This window comes from Protopterus annectens, chromosome 1.part2, assembly GCF_019279795.1.
Source record: "Protopterus annectens isolate FY-2018-M chromosome 1.part2, PAN1.0, whole genome shotgun sequence".
Classification (NCBI taxonomy): domain Eukaryota; kingdom Metazoa; phylum Chordata; order Ceratodontiformes; family Protopteridae; genus Protopterus; species Protopterus annectens.
In genome coordinates, this window is record NC_056727.1 from 766,746,070 (window position 1) to 766,766,927 (window position 20,858).

General features: G+C 36.9%; 1 protein-coding gene across 1 annotated transcript in view; it reads left to right on the forward strand.

Moving 5' to 3' along the window:
• Positions 1–20,858, forward strand: part of GALNT14 (polypeptide N-acetylgalactosaminyltransferase 14) — a 3,768,866-nt gene that overhangs the window by 2,840,829 nt on the left and 907,179 nt on the right. Inside the window, exon 9 of the mRNA XM_044058899.1 lies at positions 459–562. Coding sequence (XP_043914834.1) covers positions 459–562 — 104 coding nt within the window. The remainder of the gene's footprint in view (positions 1–458; positions 563–20,858) is intronic.

Consider the following 20,858-nt stretch of genomic DNA (forward strand, 5'->3'; position numbering starts at 1 on the left):
GCAGATTGCTTACTTTTTGAGTGATATGGCCATCAAGTAATGTTTTGTTTCTAAGTATTCCTTTTTAACTGACATCAAAAGATGCAAGATGATGGCTAATTGATTGCATTTTTTTTCAAAAAGCAGATGATTTTGCGTAATGTAGTTAGTATTTATTTTCTGTGAATAAGACTGAAAGTTGCTTGCAAAATTAGAAAGCTTAACCATTCACATTTCTTTGTAGTTAATGATCTTTGGGTAATACTGGATGTATCACAATCATGGTATAGACTTGTTTATAAAACAGCATATTAAGAATATAAACTGAACTTTTTGTATGTAGAATTTTTCCTGGTATATCTGCCTGTGTGTATACATGATATCTGCGGTACAGAACATTATTAAATTTGTTTGTAGTAAGAAGTAGATACTATTTTTCTTAATATTGTCTGCTAATATTAAAAACTTTCTTTTAACAGGACTCCAGTTATTGCAGGAGGACTATTTGTTATTGACAAATCCTGGTTCAACCATCTAGGAAAGTATGACAGTGAAATGGATATATGGGGAGGTGAAAATTTTGGTAAGCCTTGTGTAGTTTTAATCTCACATATTTATTATCTCTATCTTCTTGCTCATTTAATAAAATATATGATTGCTAGCAAGTTGCTTCTATTCCTTGAATGCTGGTAAGCCAAGCTGCCTATATTTTATTTATTCATGTTTGACTTCAAGAAACTGAACAAGTATCTGTCTTGAAAGAGAGCTCCTGCAGATCACAACAATGTAGCTAAGTAGAGGTATGCGACAATAAACAATGAGCATTGATTAATGAAAACAGAATTGCTAACTTACAAGGCTTCAGTAGAAAGTTTTTTCCATTTTGTCCTGATGGTGGAAGTAAGAGTAAGGCTCAACACGAAGTGAGGCTGCAATGCAGAACTTGTAGTGGCTGTATCAAAGAACGTGCATTAGTTTGTAGAAGAGAATAATGTACCACAGTCTGTAAAGTACAGGAAGCAGGAACCAGTGCCTCTTACAGTACACAGTATCTTACCGTAAACACACAATTTAAACCATACTGCATTACTGTTGTATCCCAAGTTAAGCAGGAACCAGTGCCTCTTACAGTACACAGTATCTTACCGTAAACACACAATTTAAACCATACTGCATTACTGTTGTATCCCAAGTTAAGCAGGAACCAGTGCCTCTTACAGTACACAGTATCTTACCATAAACACACAATTTAAAACATACTGCATTACTGTTTTATCCCAAGTTAAGAAACATTGTGTAGACTTATTTGTTTTTTTTTAACTCTATAAATTCAATTTATCTTTCTAGATTTGTATTATCCAGCCAGTGGTTGAAAATTGTTATTTGTAATTAACCTGATCTGGTAACTATTTGAAATGTCAGGATCTGGTAGTGCAAGTCCCAAAACATGGATACTGAGTGGCCGAAAAAGCAGACTTATATATATCAAGTCTGAGATGGCCATTTTTCAGAATATTCCCTTTTCTCCTAGGTATGGCAGTTTTGGAGTTGTATTAGTGCATTAGTCACATCCTCTTTGTTGATGGCATAAATATGTTCCCTAATGCGCTCCCTTAGAGAGGATGAGACTAATGCACTAGCAAATCATGTGCTACATAGAGACAGCACACATACTTTCAGTTTTCTAGTATTGGAACATGTTTATAATACTGAAAGGCTAGGAAGTATACGTAATAATGTGGAGAAGAGAGAGATTAAATGGATACTTAAGCTAGCAGCTGATAGAGGCCATGGTCTTAATGATAAAATTTCTTTGAGACCTTTTTTGGCAGATAGGCCTTTTAAGCATAAATAGTAAGCTTTTAACTACACAAAATTTTTAAAATGTTTCAATAGTATGTGTATTTTTATATTTTTTATATTTATTTATTCATTTCTTATATTAAATTCTGATAAGCGCAGGCACTTTTGAAATTGTTTATATTTGTCACTTTTCTGTATATGTTTATACGTTGATTATAGAAAGTAAGTAGTATTTATCAATAACAAAGTGGTTTATCAACACTGTATTTCTCCTTTAACAACTAATTGTCTTTGTTTGAAACATTACATTGTTTCTCCAATAGGAGTTATTTGGCTACTATATAAAGCTATATTCTAATGATGTTCAATTAAGTCTGATGAAACGTCCAGGAGACGTGAAAGCTCTCACTCATTTTAGATCTGCTTTAGTAAAAGTTCTTATCTGGATATTGGTTGGCTTTGATTGTCCTGATGTATCCTCTTCATATGACTTTTGGATTTTTTTGACTTTTTGAAGGGGATACTTTATCCTGGTTCGTGTTTATGTGTTTTCTCATCAAAATGTAAATATCTCAAAAGTAAACCAGAAGTTTCTTGTTACTCTCTGATTGGGACCACCGAGTACTACATAATGAAAGCAGTTGGGAGAGTGGCCTAATGGTTAAGGTGTTTGCCTTACAAACACAAGGTGCAGGATTTGAGTCTCACAGGGGATAATTAGCTAGGCTTGCAATGGCACTTAGCCTAGTACTAACCTATGAATCTATGTAATAAACCAAATCCAACACTCTTCCATAAAAACAGGAAAAAGGCAAATAAATGACTAAACTTTTTACCATTCTCAATTTCATAAACACCCAAACTTTTAAAGAGGCCCTCATAAAACTTTACAGCTATCTCTGACTCAGAGACAAGGCAAGACAAGAACCATTCAGGAGGCAGATTGTGATTACTACAACTACAGTAGTCCTCTTGGGGCCCAGGTTTATCATTGCATTGAAGCAATGTCCTCATTGGTTGGCTGCTGGGATGCTGCAGTGCTGCAAGTCAAGAGTGCGTTGTGGCTGAAAACAACTGAAGTTTTTTTTGTTTTTTTTTTTTAAATCTCTGAGAGTCCAACACTTTTAAAGCATGGCTGACATCATCACACGTGCTCCTCCATGTTGATGATGTTGCGGGATACGATAGCGATGATGTGATGACATCAGCCATACTTTAAAATTGTAAAAAAATAAAACAAGAAATTGTGAATTGAAGGGGCCACTCAGAAATACATGGCATCCCATTATTTTGCCCTCAAAACCAGTAAATTCTGAGGAATTCGGTACATTTGATCTGTATGACAGTGACTTAAATACAGTATTACTTTAATCCCGGGCATAATATGTTATTACTATTTATTTTCCTATGTGAAACACATGATTACTGAAAAAGCCCTGGGAGCATATGGGCATATGTAGTGCAGACTGCTTTATGCATTATGCAGTACTTTCTTTCTACACCTCATCAGGAACTCTTAGTACATTCTGCAAGCCAATTTAACTTGTTCTTTTTTTGGCTTTTCTCAGTTAGGCGTCACCACAGCAGAACTCCAGTCCACTAATGATTGACAGTTGATTTTTACAGTGCCAAGGTGCCAGCCCAGCACCCAACCTTCAACAAAGGCACACCCATTCACGCATATCTTTCAAACACCAGTCAACCACAGGGAGGACATACAGAGTCCACACAGAAGGCACTCCAGCCAAGAATCAAACAGGAGAACCTCTTGCTGTGAGACGACAACGCTACCACTGCACCACCATGGCACTACTAATCCTTATTAATGTATTTCAAACCAACTCCTTTTTAGAAGACAACTCTACTCTTTTTTTTTTAGCCAGTGGAACCCACAGTTTTCTTATTCTTATTCAGTGTCATAAGAGTTCTATTAAAAGAGAAATTTACTATCTAGGAATTTATATTTTTTGAGAAATATACATGAACAAAGAGTAAAAAAAAACTTCAAGTGCACATTTAGTTATGCTCAGGGACAGCTGGTTATTTCTGAGTTTCATTTTACTAACTGCCAACACATACTGGCTTGTTAAACATGCATGCTGTTTACTTGTACATGTTTTACTGTGGTTTATGTAGACATTATTCTGTGAGCTGATGTTGCCATTTTCATTCATTCCTCAACCTGTGGGTCAGATCCAAACCTCAGCTCCAATTCAGTCTTTTTCTATAGCCCTAGGATCGGATTCTCAAGCTCCTCCCTTACCCATAATTCTTCATTCTCCAAGATTACCTCAGATCTCGTTTGCCACTTGTGACAATAGGAAGTAGTGCCAGCCATGTCAGGAGAAGTAGGGCAATGAATATATAACATATGCCAACACAGCTAGATGGAATTTTGTAAAGAATTATATGTCATTTGTATATCAAACTAATTTGTACAGATGCTTCTGTTGAAAAATGTATTTGGAAAGCTTCTTGAGTTAAAATGTATCAACAGTGTACCCTGCTGGAAAGAAAAGAAATGTACATGCATTATTGTAACTAAATTAAATGTATATGTTTTGACAGAGGATACTGGAAGAGAAGAGGTTAATCTCAAACTTCAAAAAATAGTAAGAAAATTAAACTATTAGGACTAGGGCATAAGAATGTTATCTCACAGTTTTGAATGAAGCTAGAGATGGAACATCTGCAAGAATCCTGGCTTAGTAGCCCTGTAGGAGGAGCAGAAGTGTTAAAATGGTTTTATAACTTCCAGTAGCTGGACTAGATCTGAGCATTGATCTTGTGTATGTATTATTGACTGTAGGTGCAAAAAACTTTGCAGCATCTAGTGATGAGGGATAGTGCGGGAAGCAGAGTCAGATGACCAGATGTGTGTGATGTCATTCTATAAGCCAGAAATAATATTTAGCTATTAGTAGGATTTTGCTGTTAGTATTCTGTATTCTGTGTTGGATCTGACAACAAGGACCACTCACCCACTTCATCTTTCCTTGCACTAGTGAGTGACCAGGGATAATAATTCTCTAAATCAGTTAGGAAAATATAATGAGAATAGTTAAGCATTGTTTTTCTGTAACTGTGTGAATCTTTTTAGCTGTGTTATTTTTAATATTTCCTATGGCTGAAACTACGGTGTTTCCTGTAAATAAATATTTAGTATGTTCATGTTCCTTTATTATTTATTATTAAATATATTTAAACTTTTCATTGTGGCTGGTCCTTTTAGAAAAATATTTACGTTTTGAGAGTATTTGCATATATTTATTTGGTGATAACTCTGGCAACTCCTGAAAGCTTTGCTGTTTGGTCAACATTACCATTTGTATTAGTATTAATATCACTCAGTATAATTGGGCATCCTTGCAAGAGCCTTAGGTAGCTGGCTTTGTAGGGTCTGGTGGAAGTGATAACTGCCTTATAGTTTGGGCAGAATGGGGCATAGCTAGTAAACCTGTGCTTCCCAGGTGTGTGTGTGTGTGTGTGTGTGTGTGTGTGTGTGTGTGTGTGTGTGTGTGTGTGTGTGTGTGTGTGTGTGTGTGTAAATCAAATTTCAAAGTGTGTGTGCGTGTCAGCTACTTGGAGCAGGGACATGAAGTACTGGTTTCACAGAGAAAGTGGTGGAGGACTTGGCTTAGACACTCGGCTGAAGTCCTAACCCTGCAGCTGTACTAGTGGGAAGTCTTACTGAGGACCTGGAGGGAGACAGATAGATAGGATTCAGGCTCCTTGATTACTAGCCCAGAGTAGCAATGTCACACTGCTCATCAAGATGGATCAGATTGTGACTATCTTGACCTCCTTGTGGGTTAGCAAGTTTTTGGGTGTTATTTAGTCTGCTAATTCCTCCTTTTTCTTCTTTCTAGCCACCCTTACCCTACTATAAAAAAACTATATATAAGCTATATTTATACTTTTCTTAGAGTTTTAAGATTTGTGATAAACTGGTTGGTTTTAAAAAATGCACTTCATGTGGGCACAAGATTCCTCAATCTGATCCTCACAGGGAGTACGTTTACTGCTTAGGCCCAAAGCATTTGGAATCCTCTTGCTCCATTTGCATGGGTTTTAACCAACATGCTATAAGTGACAGGCAAAATAAATTAATACTTAAAGGTCTTCTGCCTTTTTCAGCTTCTTCCCTTGGAACTTCTTCAGGAGCTCAAACCCCCATGAAATCAAAAGAATCCAGAGAACACTGTAAGCATTCTCTGGATAAGGCTTCTCCACTACCTATGGGTGAACTGCCAAAAAAGATTCAAAAGATCTTGTATCTGAAGACTTCAGATCCTACACTGGCTGCAACTGTTTCTCCTGTTATTGCAGAGCTGGTCCCCATAACACATGGATCTACTGGGCCCCAGCATTTTCCTAAAAGATCTTCCAGGCCTTTCTCCACCTCCTCATCCATAAGGTCTTCCCACAGTCTTTCAGAAGCTGAAGTTGATAGAATGATGAGGAAATTTCTCAGGACACAAATCCAGATGGGATTTTGCCAGCTCCATCCCTATCCAGATCTGTGAGCTATCCATTTGCCTTTGTTCCAGTTGCTCCTTCACTGATTCCACCACTTGCTTTGGAGTCCTAGGATCCAAGGCCCTATGAGTCAAGACATCAAATCTGACAGTACCTATCACTTTTACTCCAACCAGCTCCCTGACCTGCTTGGCTCCAACAGTGCCTGAGCAGAGTGGCTCTTGGGCCAAAGGCTCTATGTCAGATCTGAGGGGTTGACTTCAGCTAAGTTTTTGGAGCCGCTGCTTCATCTTGGAGCTTCAGCATTCGACAGCTCTGCAATGACTCACCCCTGAGAGTGGAAGATCTGTGGACCTCTGAGGTTGTCTGCTCTGGGTGATTCGGCTCCAGAGAGACTGCCATCAACATCAGCAGGTCTTTTCTGCCTTTGAGGTGGTGGAGAGGTTTCTGTCTCTACCTAGAAGAGTCCTGACTCTCACATTCTTCGATCCATGTCCCACCCCTGCTTTGGATCCTGTGCCTGAGTCTTCTCTTCTACCTCCTTGATGACAGCAAGCCCAGAAGAGCTTCCAATCAGCTCTAGTTTTGGAGCTCCCCATCTCTTCTGATACCTCCCCAGAGCATCCCACTGAGGAGGTCCCTCCTTGAAGACAGTACAAAAGGAGGCACCTGGATTTCCCCAGGAATCCATCACTGAAGACACTGACTTCGATGAGGGGGGAAATGTCCCCAAGATCTCCACCTGAAGTTGTCTCTTTTGGAAGAATTCTTGAAATCCTTCACCAAATTTGGGAATTGGGTGTACGCACCAATGACCTTCGCATTGTGATCTCTGAACTACCTGGCAGACTTCACCAGATTACAGAGGGATTAATTAAGGAACTCTCTAGTTCTGCCCCAGGGTCCATGTCTGCAGAGGAACGGAAAACCCTTTCCTCTAGATTGGCCACCTTTCATTCTGTTTGTAAAGTGTTCGTAAGGCTAATCTCTCATGCTGCAGAGGGTACCTCAAGGGCTGCCAGTTCAGGTATTGCTATAAGGCTTCATGCCTGGATGCAACTTTGTGACTTTGTGGAACCTTTCAAGGCATCCTTCATTAATGCTCCTTTTGATGGTTCCTCATTTTTTTTCCACTATTAAAGAGACACTCTCCCATAGTGGGAAACATGGAAAGACCTTGTCTGCCATCAGAATCTGTTTTTAACCTCACAGAGACCTTTCTCCAGGAACCAGCATAGTGGAATCACAAGGAGATTTTTTTTTCCCCCAGAGGCAGAGGGGGAAACAACTGTAATGGTAGATGCCACCCAAATGGAAGAGAGCATCCGCAAAATCAAGGATCTCGGGATTTCTTCTTAGATAGATTCTTTCAGCACTCCTGAGAGGTTACCCAACTCTCCCTGTCTGGAGGCAGTCGGGGGTGTTTATCCCTGTACCCAGAAGCCTGGTTAACTGTCACAAATGATCGTTGGTTGCAAATGATCATATGCAGAAGATGTTTCATTTCATTTTTCCAAATACCAAAACCAAGGAAAAATCTTCCTGCTGTTCCACCCAATCAGAGGGAGGAAGCAGCATTACAGATTAAAAAGCTGCTAGAAAAAAAAGATCCTGGAAGTCCCACCAGACCAAATTAGATATGGGATTTGTTTAGAGCCAAAGAAGCCAGGGGACCTGATACAAATCTTGGACCTAACATTCCTAAACAAATCAATAAACAGTTCAGAGTTTCAGATGGTCATGGTTCAGTCCATTCTAAGGACGACTGGATGTGCTCAATCAACCTTCAGGACATGTGCTATTATATCAAAATGAACAGGTGCTCCAGAAGGTTTCTCCAGTTCCGACTTGGGGCCAGTCATTATCAATTCTTAATACTCCCCTTTGGTCTTACCACAGCCTCCAGGATGTTCACCAAATGCATGGAGATAGTAGCAACCCACTTGAGACTGCATGGATTCAACATGTTTCCTTACCTAGACAACTGGCTCCTGACCACATCAACCAGGAATCTACTACTACAAACCAGGGACTATCTACTAGACATAGCCCTACTTTGGGCATCACAATCAACATGCAGAAGTCACAGCTAAATCCTGTACAGTTGATAGACATTATAGGAGCACACTTAGACACAGCCATTTGTCTAGCCTACCTGCCACCGGACAGGATATCCACCTTAAGATCGCATATCTAGCAAATTCTGGGCATTCCCAGCAAGTCTAGTCCTCAGAGCATTAGGTTCAATGGCTGCCATGATAATCTTGATTCCAACACATGCTTACATATGAATCCTTCAATGGACTCTGGTGGTTCAATGGTCTTTACACTTCTATCTGCTCAATCACCCAATCAAATTGTCAGGAGTGTGCAGGGACTCGCTTTTGTGGTGGCACCACTCAGAAGAAGTCAAACAAGGACTTCCTTTTATTCTTCCTCCCTCCAACACCACATTGACCATGGACATTTCCTAGCTGGGATTGGGGGGGCATTACCTGGGTCAGACAGTCCAAGGCAAGTGATCGACACAAGAGACCAATTTGCATATCAGTGTCCTAGAGATGAGAGCAGTGCTTTTAGCATTGCAAGCACATCAGCGCTTTCTCCCCCTAGGAACTATTAAGATAGAAATGGACATTATATTGTGGTATGGTACATCAACAAGCAGGGAGGAACCAGATCTTACCCACAATGCCGAGAAGCAGTGAGAGTTTGGCAATGGGCGATCGCTTCCAACCACTTCCTGGGGAAGACCAACATTCTGGTGGACAGGCTCAGCAGAGTTATCCTGATACCTCAAGAGTGGTCTCTAAACCAATCAGTTGTAAACATGATTTTTCATAAGTGGGGTCAACCCTCCTGTGACCTCTTTGCTTCGCCCTTCAACAACAAATGCAGCAGGTTTTTTGCCCTGATCACTCCTCAGGGGCAGTCACCGAGAGATGCTCAAGTCTGTGTTTGGCTCTCTGGTCTTCTTTATGCTTAATCTCCACTACCCCTCATACCCAAGTTTCTTCAGAAAGCTTAGAGGTTGAAGAGCAAGGTGATCCACATTGCTCCCTTTTGGCCTCAACAGGTCTGGTTCCCCTTTCTTTAGTCTCATTTAGTATGCCCTCCATGGATGTTGGAACTGCATTCAGATCTCTCTACTGTCCCACCCATCAGGGCAGACTCACCCAGATCTGCCAGAGCTAAAACTAACTGCATGGTTTCTCCAAAAACAGGGATAGCTAGAAACACCAGTCTTTCCTTATCAGTTCAGAAGATTTTAATATCCCCACATAAAGCTTCTACCAGAAAAATCTATAAAAGTAAATGTAAGAGATTTTGATATGGGCTCACCAAAAACATTTGGACTCTTTTACAGCTCTTATCCCTGCAGTTCTAGACTTTCGTGCTTCACTTTTCCACAACAGGGCAAGTTTTTCTACTATTAAGGTGCAACTGGCACCCATCTCAAATTATCACACTGGGGACAATTCATCTTCTCTTGCTTTATCTAAACCATGTAAGACCTTCCTCAGGGGTACTTTTTTACTTAGACTTCCTATAAAGGACCCCACCCCTGCTTGGGACTTAACTGTGATGTTACAAGCTCTTGTCCAACACCCATTTGAACATTCAGCCAAAGTAGACTTAAAATATCTTTCCTGGAAAACTGCATTTTTGGTAGCTAGCACTTTGGCTAGAAGGATATGTGAATTACAAGCATTGTCATCCAAACCCCCATATTTAATTTTTCATAAAGATAGAGTGACCTTGCATACCCTTCCTTTTTGCCCAAAGTTGCCTCCGAAAACAATATCAATCAGGTCATCAACCTACCAGTTTTCTTCCCCAATTTCCAAAACATGGGTGAACATACTCTTAATCTTCTAGATGTTCATAGACAGCTACATTTTTATCTAGATAGAACAAAATCTTTTCCAAAAACTGACCAGCTGTTTGTCTCCTTTTCAAATGTTAGAATTGGAAGGCCACTGTCCAAAATCCCTTTGGCTAAATGGATTACAGATTGCATATTTCATGTATATTCTTCCAATGGTATTCCTCTACCTAAGCATGTCAAAGCTCATTCTACTAGATCTATGTCTACATCTCAAGCCTTCTGGTCCAGAGTTTCAATTGAGGACATTTGTGAGGCTGCTACTTGGTCAAACTCCCATACATTTGTCGCACATTACAAATTGAATATTGTTTCTAGAAATAGAACTGCCTTTGGTTCCACAGTGCTCGGAATATTCTTCCATAAGGGCCACCCAAGGTCACTGTAGCTGAGCACTCTGTACCATGGGTTGAGGACCGAATAAAAATGACAACATCAGATAAAGAAGTTAAGTACTCACCATAATGTTCAATCCGAGTTGTCCATTTTCATTCTTCCTCAACCTTCCCCCCTCCTTCCCCCTGTCCATAACTGTGGAACACCTGACATATATGTCTATAGGAATTCAGTCACTGTTTGAGTTCCTGAATATTTTTCTGTTTCTGATCTGTATATAGAGATAGACATTCTATCCTGTGCTAGTAACAAACTCGATCTGAGGTAGTCTGGGGAATGAGGCATGATGGGTAAGGGAGGAACTTGAGAATTGGATCCTAGGGCTATAGAAAGGGGCTGAGTTGGAAAATGGACAACACAAATGGAACATTATGGTGAGCACATTACTTCTTTTTTAATATATTAATAAATATCTCTGAACATTTGATGTTTACAAAGACATTTTGACAAAAAAAATGACAGAATTTATATTTGGTTGTAAACTTTTATTTTGAAGACTAGTGCAGTTCTGTCATTTTCAAGTAATTTTTAATGTCTTTTTTCTTCTCCCTTTTTTTGCTATGTAACGATGTTCTTAAACAATATTGGTGTTCAAAACAGTTTTGTCTGATTCATCAGACACCACAGGTTGGGTTGATGTCTTTATGGCATTTTTTTTTCAAATTAATTTAAGCTCTTCTCAGAATAAGGGTTAGAGATTAGGTTTGAAGCATGGTCTGGAAAGTGTTTGACCTAACATCCACGGAAGTTTTTATTTGTCCAGTTTGCTACTTTATCCCAGCAAGTGAGTATTTATAGTGCAGTACATTTCAGATTTTACTGCCTTTACCCATCATTAGTTATATATTAGTTATAAGATCCCAGGAGATAGAATGGAGATTTGAAACACAAATCGGATGCAATAGTGAATAAAAAAAGTTTTACATTTATTTTACAAATCCAAGGCCCAGTCTTCCTTCATTCATGAGATGGATATGTTGACAAACCAATGGAATGACATTAATGAAAACTGTAATAATATTATATTATGGGACTACATAAAAATAAATTGAGGTAGTTACTTTGGTCAAACGATCATGTGAACTCAAAATAGTAAATTCAAATATAGACTCCCTAAGCAAGATAATATTATATAGTGTACACTGATAACAGATTACACAAGCCTAAGTTAATGTAAATATTTCTACTCTATATCAACCTTTGGCAGTAAGCATTGTGTCCACACTCAGTTTGGTCTTCAAATTACTATTTCATTATTTGATGAGACAAATTCACCGGAACACTGTGATTCATCATTATGAGGAGACATCTGTCAAACTTCATCTGTATCATTTAAATTCTAATATGATTCTAGGCTTGCAGATTTCATGTGAATTTTAGACAGTTTTCAGATCACTTAATCCTTCATCAAAATCTATACATTTTCAGCATTGTATAGAATATTGCTTACAATAAACTTCTTATATTCATAAAAAAACTAGTAATGCCATAAAATGTGGTCATTGAACCACGTTTTTTCTTAGACCACTTGAAAGTTCGGTTGGTAGTTTGTTTCTTCCTTCTTGAAAGTAGTGCAAGTTTGGCTTGGAAATGGGAACCAAATCATACACCAATAACTAAATGTAGAGAAAACTAGTAAATTGGGTAAAATACTGAAAATAAAATAGGGGGACTTTAATTAAAACTGATATACAATGAACAGTGCTCAAAGCAGAACTCCAGATGCCTACTTTAATTCAAGTTACAGTTCTTAAAATGCAGAATCATTCAGAAGAAGGAAATTTTCAACAAACTTAGACTATTACAGAGTAGTTTATCAGCTAAATATCATGACATTATTATTATGTAAATACAGTCAGAATTAAACATAATATATTCTTCCCAGTAATCCTGGTTTGAAGGCAGAATGCTAGCTAATTATTCACAGTGTACTAAGACACCTTCAAATAATTTTGTCAGTGTTATTAAAATTCAAAAGCCCTCTACTAATATTTCTGAAATTAGAAGTGGTAATGGTGTGATCAAAACAGAAATACCCAAGAGGTCTTCCTTATTTTGTATTGTGATGTCTACCACAGTGCTACTTCCACTAAACCTGTTTTTTTTTTTGCATTCATGTGTTCATTATTGCTCTTTTTTTCCTCCAGATTAAATCTGATCTTGTTATACCACTTGTAAGCCATTCTCAAAATGGAATAATTAAGACACGCTGTCTGTCAGCTCCAGGACCTGGTGGCTTCCCCTCAGAATGTTACAATAAATACTCAGAAATTCTGTGTCAAATTCTGTATCTGAGTTCATAAATGACGTTTAGTTTCATGGCATCTGTAATATTTTACTTCATATAACCATAGCTCTAATAAATGTAGATAATGCATTATAGATTAGCATATTTTGTCCATAAAAATCTTACCCAAAATAATTTCTACTTATCAGTCAGGCTTTCTAACCACCCAGCAAACTATTGATTAAACATTAACCGCAGATTATCTTTACATACTTAAAATAATCATAAAAGCCATATCTTTTTGCATTTGCAATAGACACATTCAGCTGAGTAGATTGTAATTTCCTTTTCAAGTGTATGTCCAAGTTTGGGAAAAATATATGTTATTTAATGTCAAAATCAAAAAAAAAAAAAAAAGATTCCCACAATTATTTGGGTTACAACCCACTTTGTTGCATTTGCAGATGATATGATCATTTACTTTCTGTCCCATTCATCTAATATTATACCAATTCTGAACACCATTAATATATATTCCAAATTATCTAGTATAAATTACAATACAAATTATACATTAAATGTGAATCAATCATATTTTATCTATTTGAAAACTTTTCATTCATAAACCCTCTAGTCCTGCAAACTGTTGCCTATAAATATAATCCAAAATATATATAGGGGTCTGTTACTCCCAAAACATATCTAAATATAATCATAATAATATTTTAAAATGTTGAGATCGCATTTGAAACATTATGATAAGAAGGGCTGACAGTGACATTTTCATTTTGTCAAAAATGTCAGACTTAAAGATAGTTATCTTTCCATGTTTTTTGCTGTTTTAAACTGTCCTATATTTCCATCAGGACTTTTAACATGATAATGTTTTAGTTAGACATATTTATTTGGTCACCCAAATCTGCAAGAATATCCTATACTAAGTTATCCACTTCAAAACAGAAATGGTGATGTCAAACTTCCTAACTGCTCATTTACTATCATGATAATAAATCAAACAGGTTGCTAAAAGCTGTAAAAATAGCTCTATCGTGTAATGATTTCTGCTTTGGTCCAATATTTACTATGAATTAATCAACATATTATGACTGTACTTTGTTAGTACACTATGGCTTCAATAAAAAGAAACTCCTGCTCCTTAGTTTATAATATGCGTTCACTGTTTGTTTCAGCATTTCAACATTTGATTAAGTGGCTAGACCTTAGTAAGGTACTACCATTCCTTCAAAATATATGTCAGAATCCCAATATTCTGATAGGAGCCACAATAATAAATATAATTCAATACCCTTCATTAAAAACAACACTGTTTTGGACTTTATAAAGACTTTAAATGTGTATTGGTCATGTATGATAACAGTAGGCTGACTAAATTATATAATACAGAAGATTATAATCAGGTCACCAATCATAATCTTCATATTATGTGTTCAAGATATGGATACCAAGAAATTCATCTCAAGAGCGAAGCTTGAGAAGTGAATCTAGGGATCCCTGTCAAGAATGTATAATATTAGGTTATGTTCAGTAACACAATCATAATTCCTTGTACTGCATGGAGCTTTATGTGCTTCATGTACTGCTAGCTATAGAAAAAATCTAAGTGTTTTGCTGGCTTTCAAAGTAGTAAAGCACATAATGTTTACTATCAAAAAAGCAGCTTAACACAGTCTGTTACATTGTGCCTCTCAGCTGTCCAGATTTTCTAAGAATGTCCAGGTTATTGCCTCGTATTTTTGGTCTGTTCTTAATAAAATCTGTTGTTTTTGGAAACCAATGAGGATTGAAGACACTAAATATTGACAAACACTTGAGTGTCAAAGTTGGATCCTTTAGAAAATGCAGGAGAACACACATCCTGTTATTCTGGATAGTGTCTAAGTTTATTGCAGGAAGGGACACCTTATTCCTGTGAACAACATAAAAATAAATTGAGGTAGTTGCTTTGGTCAAACGATCATGTGAACTCAAAATAGTAAATTAAAATATAGACTCCCTAAGCAAGATAATATTATATAGTGTACACTGATAACAGATTACACAAACCTAAGTTAATGTAAATATTTCTACTCTATATCAACCTTTGGCAATAAGCATTGTGTCCATACTCAGTTTGGTCTTCAAATTACTATTTCATTATTTGATGAGACAAATTCACCCGAACACTGTGATTCATCATTATGAGGAGACATCTGTCAAACTTAATCTGTATCATTTAAATTCTAATATGATTCTAGGCTTGCAGATTTCATGTGAATTTTAGACCATTTTCAGATCGCATAATCCGTCATCAAAATCTATACGTTTTCAGCATTGTATAGAATATTGCTTACAATAAACTTCTATCTTATATTCATAAAAACTAGTAATGCTATAAAATGTGGTCACTGAATGACGTTTTTTCTTAGACCACTTGAAAGTTTGTTTGGTAGTTTGTTTCTTCCTTCTTGAAAGTAGTTTGGCTTGGAAATGGGAACCAAATCATACATCCAATAACTAAATGTAGAGAAAACTAATAAATTGGGTAAAAGACTGAAAATAAAATAGGGGGACTTTAATTAAAACTAATATACAATGAACAGTGCTCAAAGCAGAACTCCAGATGCCTACTTTAATTCAAGTTACGGTTCTTAAAATTCAGAATCATTCAGAAGGAAATTCTCAACAAACTTAGACTATTACAGAGTAGTTTATCAGCTAAATATCATGACATTATTATTATGTAAATACAGTCAGAATTAAACATAATTTATTCTTCCCAGTAATCCTGGTTTGAAGGCAGAATGCTAGCTAATTATTCACAGTGTACTAAGACACCTTAAAATAATTTTGTCAGTGTTATTAAAATTCAAAAGCCCTCTACTAATATTTCTGAAATTAGAAGTGGTAATGGTGTGATCAAAACAGAAATACCCAAGAGGTCTTCCTTATTTTGTATTGTGATGTCTACCACAGTGCTACTTCCACTAAATCTGTTTTTTTTTTTGCATTCATGTGTTCATTATTGCTCTTTTTTCCTCCAGATTAAATCTGATCTTGTTATACTACTTGTAAGCCATTCTCAAAATGGAATAATTAAGACACGCTGTCTGTCAGCTCCAGGACCTGGTGGCTTCCCCTCAGAATGTTACAATAAATACTCAGAAATTCTATGTAAAATTATGTATCTGAGTTCATAAATGACGTTTAGTTTCATGGCATCTGTAATATTTTACTTCATATAACCATAGCTCTAATAAATGTAGATAATACATTATAGATTAGCATATTTTGTCCATAAAAATCTTACCCAAAATAATTTCTACTTATCAGTCAGGTTTTCTAACCACCCAGCAAACTCTTGATTAAACATTAACCGTAGATTATCTTTACATACTTAAAATAATCATAAAAGCCATATCTTTTTGCATTTGCAATAGACACATTCAGCTGAGTAGATTGTAATTTCCTTTTCAAGTGTATGTCCAAGTTTGGGAAAAATATGTCAAAATCAAAAAAAAAAAAGATTCCCACAATTATTTGGGTTACAGCCCTCTTCGTTGCATTTGCAGATGATATGATCATTTACTTTCTGTCCCATTCATCGAATATTATACCAGTTCTGAACACCATTAATATATATTCCAAATTATCTAGTATAAATTACAATACAAATTACACATTAAATGTGACTCAATCTTATTTTATCTATTTGAAAACTTTTCATTCATAAACCCTCTAGTCCTGCAAACTGTTGCCTATAAATATAATCCAAAATATGTATAGGGGTCTGTTACTCCCAAAACACATCTGAATATAATCATAATAATATTTTAAAATGTTGAGATCGCATTTGAAACATTATGATAAGAAGGGCTGACAGTGACATTTTCATTTTGTCAAAAATATCTGACTTAAAGATAGTTATCTTTCCATGTTTTTTTGCTATTTTAAACTGTCCTGTATTTCCATCAAGACTTTTAACATGATAACATTTTAGTTAGACATATTTATTTGGTCACCCAAATCTGCAAGAAATATGCTATACTAAGTTATCCACTTCAGAACAGAAATGGAGATGTCAAACTTCCTAACTGCTCATTTACTATCATGATAATAAATCAAGCAGGTTGCTAAAAGCTGTAAAAATAGCTCTAACGTGTAATGATTTCTACTTTGGTCCAATATTTACTATGAATTAATCAACATATTATGACTGTACTCTGTTAGTACAGTATGGCTTCAGTAAAAAGAAACTCCTGCTCCTTATGTTTATAATATGCGTTCACTGTTTGTTTCAGCATTTCAACATTTGATTAAGTGGCTAGACCTTAGTAAGGTACTACCATTCCTTCAAAATATATGTCAGAATCCCAATATTCTGATAGGAGCCACAATAATTAATATAATTCAATACCCTTCATTAAAAACAACACTGTTTTGGACTTTATAAAGACTTCAAATGTGTATTGGTCATGTATGATAACAGTAAGATGACTAAATTATATAATACAGAAGATTATAATCGGGTCACCAATCATAATCTTCATATTATGTGTTCAAGACATGGATACCAAGAAACTCACCTCAAGAGCGAAGCTTGAGAAGTGAATCTTGGGATCCCTGTCAAGAATGTATAATATTAGGTTATGTTCAGTAACACATTCATAATTCCTTGTACTGCATGGAGCTTTATGTGCTCCATGTACTGCTAGCTACAGAAAAAATCTAAGTGTTTTGTTGGTTTTCAAAGTAGTAAAGCACATAACGTTTACTATCAAAAAAGCAGCTTAACACAGTCTGTTACATCGTGCCTCTCAGCTGTCCAGATTTTCTAAGAATGTCCAGGTTATTGCCTCGTATTTTTGGTCTGTTCTTAATAAAATCTGTTGTTTTTGGAAACCAATGAGGATTGAAGACACTAAATATTGACAAACATTTGAGTTTCAAAGTTGGATCCTTTGAAAAATGCAGGAGAACACACATCCTGTTATTCTGGATAGTGTCTAAGTTTATTGCAGGAAGGGACACCTTATTCCTGTGAACAACAGGCTGAAACAAATCTTTTTGGGTAGCTGTTCTATATAAATCTACATTGAACGCCACCACTGAAGCTATACAACCACCTCAAATTAATAACTCAGAGATTCTTGCCACCAAACTACAAATTAATAAAAATAAATGTAGTTATATCATCTGTATGTACATTCTCCCAGGTAATAATGTAGTTACACTTGAAGATACCCTTCACTGGCTAACATGTCACTACCCCAAGAAACCATACTCCTCTGAGACCTTAACATAGACTGAAATACCTGTTCCTCAGACTCCCCAACCACCTATGTTAACCTGCATGCATTCTCACAAATCATCACAACCCTTACCAGGATAGGAAAACTGAACCAAAAAGATAGCATACTTGATTGGGTACTTATAAATAGCCATCCCCAATTGTACACCTCTGATGTCCTAAGCGATCACCTGCTCACCTATATTATTAAGCACAAAGCCATCAACCCCCAACAACCCTTACTTAGAATGGTAAGAAACAAAAAAATACTTTAACCCCACCAAATTCCGACAAGAGCTTAACTCATGTAAATGGTCAGTTCTAAAACACCTCCCCTTAGATGAAGCAGTCGCATACTTTAACAACAAATTCCTAGAAATCCTTGATTCTCATGCACCCGTTCGCTTGACAAGAACTAAGGCAAGAACTGCACAATGGCTGTCCATAGAATCTAAACTAAATATCACCCTTAGAAACAAGGCATGGGCATTATGGTGAACTACTAAAGACCCCCAAGATCACATTAAATATAGGCAAATAAGGAACAACAATAAAAAAAAATCTACAAGACAAAAAAAAGCTATTACTATAAACTACAGGAAATAAATCAAAACAAGCCTCAGAAGTTGTGGGCAGGTTTAAATAAACTATTACATCCTGGACAAACTTCCACCCCAGTCCCTGCAGCTACCATCAATAAACCTTCTGAGGAAATCTCCGATAGTTTTAACCATTTCTTTAGTGAGACTATTCAAGCTCTAGTGATCCAATTACCCTCCTGCCCCCCTTGCTATGAAAGTAACATCCCCAGAAACCAACCTACATTTAAATTCCAAACAGTTGCCACCTCACTCATCCATACCGTGATTAAAAAACTAAAACCATATACACTCTTCGCTGGCAAACTCCCTGCCAAGTATCTACAAATAGCAGCCAATGCCATTGCCTACGCCATCTTGATACTAATCAGTTGAACAATAGCAGTGGCCAAAAGCCCTTCTATTTTGAAAATATCCTGTGTAATCCCACCTCACAAAGGAGGTAGCTCTACTGACATATCCAGTTATAGGCCAATAGCAATACTATCCCCACTTGCAAAAATTATGGAAAAATGTATCCATAGACAACTGATGCATCACCTAACTCAGAATAACCTCATGGCAGATTCCTAGCATGGCTTCCAACCTCACCATAGCACTACTTCAGCCCTTCTAGCCTTCTCCAATACCATAAACCATAATTGCAATAACAATACCATATTGTCTGCCCTCTTCTTGGATCTCTCCAAGGCATTTGATATGGTGGATCAGTTACTAATCCACACCCTGAAAACTTTCTGTCTAGATACTACAGTCATTCAGTGGTTCCAGTCTTATCTGAATGAGAGACAGCAGGCTATCTTTTTTTTTGATAAAACAAACTTTCTAAACTCCTACCCAACCCACTAGGTATACCCCAGGAATCCATACTAGGGCCCTTTCTAGTCTCCATCTTCATTAACGACCTCTATTCTGCTATACCTAAAATCAGTTGTGTCCAATACGCTGATGACTCCATCCTGATTTACTCGGCCACATCTCCAAATGAACTGTGGTCAGCTACACAATCCACCTTTAACACAATTGAAAACTGGCTTTCTGGTCGTCGTCTAATCCTAAATCCCAAAAAAAACAAACTGTTGCTTTTCTCACCAACACACAGGTCTACTGAATTCACTTTTACCATTAAATCCAACAATGGCACAATAATCTCCCCAGACTCCTCTACAAAACTGTTAGATGTTATCATTGATACTAATCTTAAATTCGACCTACATGTTAGTCCATTAAGACCATCAATAAAAAACTAGGGCCTCTTTACAGAATAAAAGCCTTCTTAATCTCTCCTGCTAGATGTGCTATAGCTTGCTCTCACCTACTTTCAACTCTTCTGTATGCATCCCCGATACTCTCCAATGTAAACCAATCTGTCCTTAACAAACTATCTGCTATAACCATATTGCCAGATTTGCCACTGGCTTGCCTTATAGGACTCATCATTGTACTCACCTAAACCAGCTTGGGTGGCTAGAATTACCCAGCTTGATCCAGTATAACCTCATGATTACTGCTCAGCTCATAAAATCCTTTACAATCCAGACAACACTCCTGCTGTTAATAATATTATGACCCCCTATCATAATCCCCGACCTCTTCGATCCACTAATTAATTACTAGTCCAGACTATCAAAACTAATAACTCTGCCAGTGACTGTCTCTTCACAAACTCTGTAGGCAGATCCCAGAACTCTCTCCCAACCGAAATTACTTTTCTCAACTCCCTGAGTCAATTCAAGACTCGACTCAAACAACATCTGACACTAAACTGGCTATGCCAATGCAGCAAACCTGACTAACTCTCCTTGACAATGAGACAAAAACAGCAATTTTTAGCTTACCTGTGGCAATATCCTGACCTTTACTTTGTTTAACTCTAAATGTGTTTAAGTATGTAACCACTGTATATATTACATCTGTAACTTACTGTTTGAGGTAATAACAGTATTTCTAGCTGACTTTTGTTACTTAATGTTGACCTACTCTCAGGATTTTCTTTAACCCTGGAACATTCTATAATTTGCCTATGAATGTAACTTCTGTAAATATTGTATCTTAAACTTAACTGCTTGCTTAGATATGTTAACTATTGCAATTACTGTATAGTTTTTTTTTTATCTAAATTGCTGACCTTGGAGCTTTTCTCCCCAGGCCTCCACTGAAAATGGACATGTATCCAGTCGGACTATCCCAGTCAACAAATAT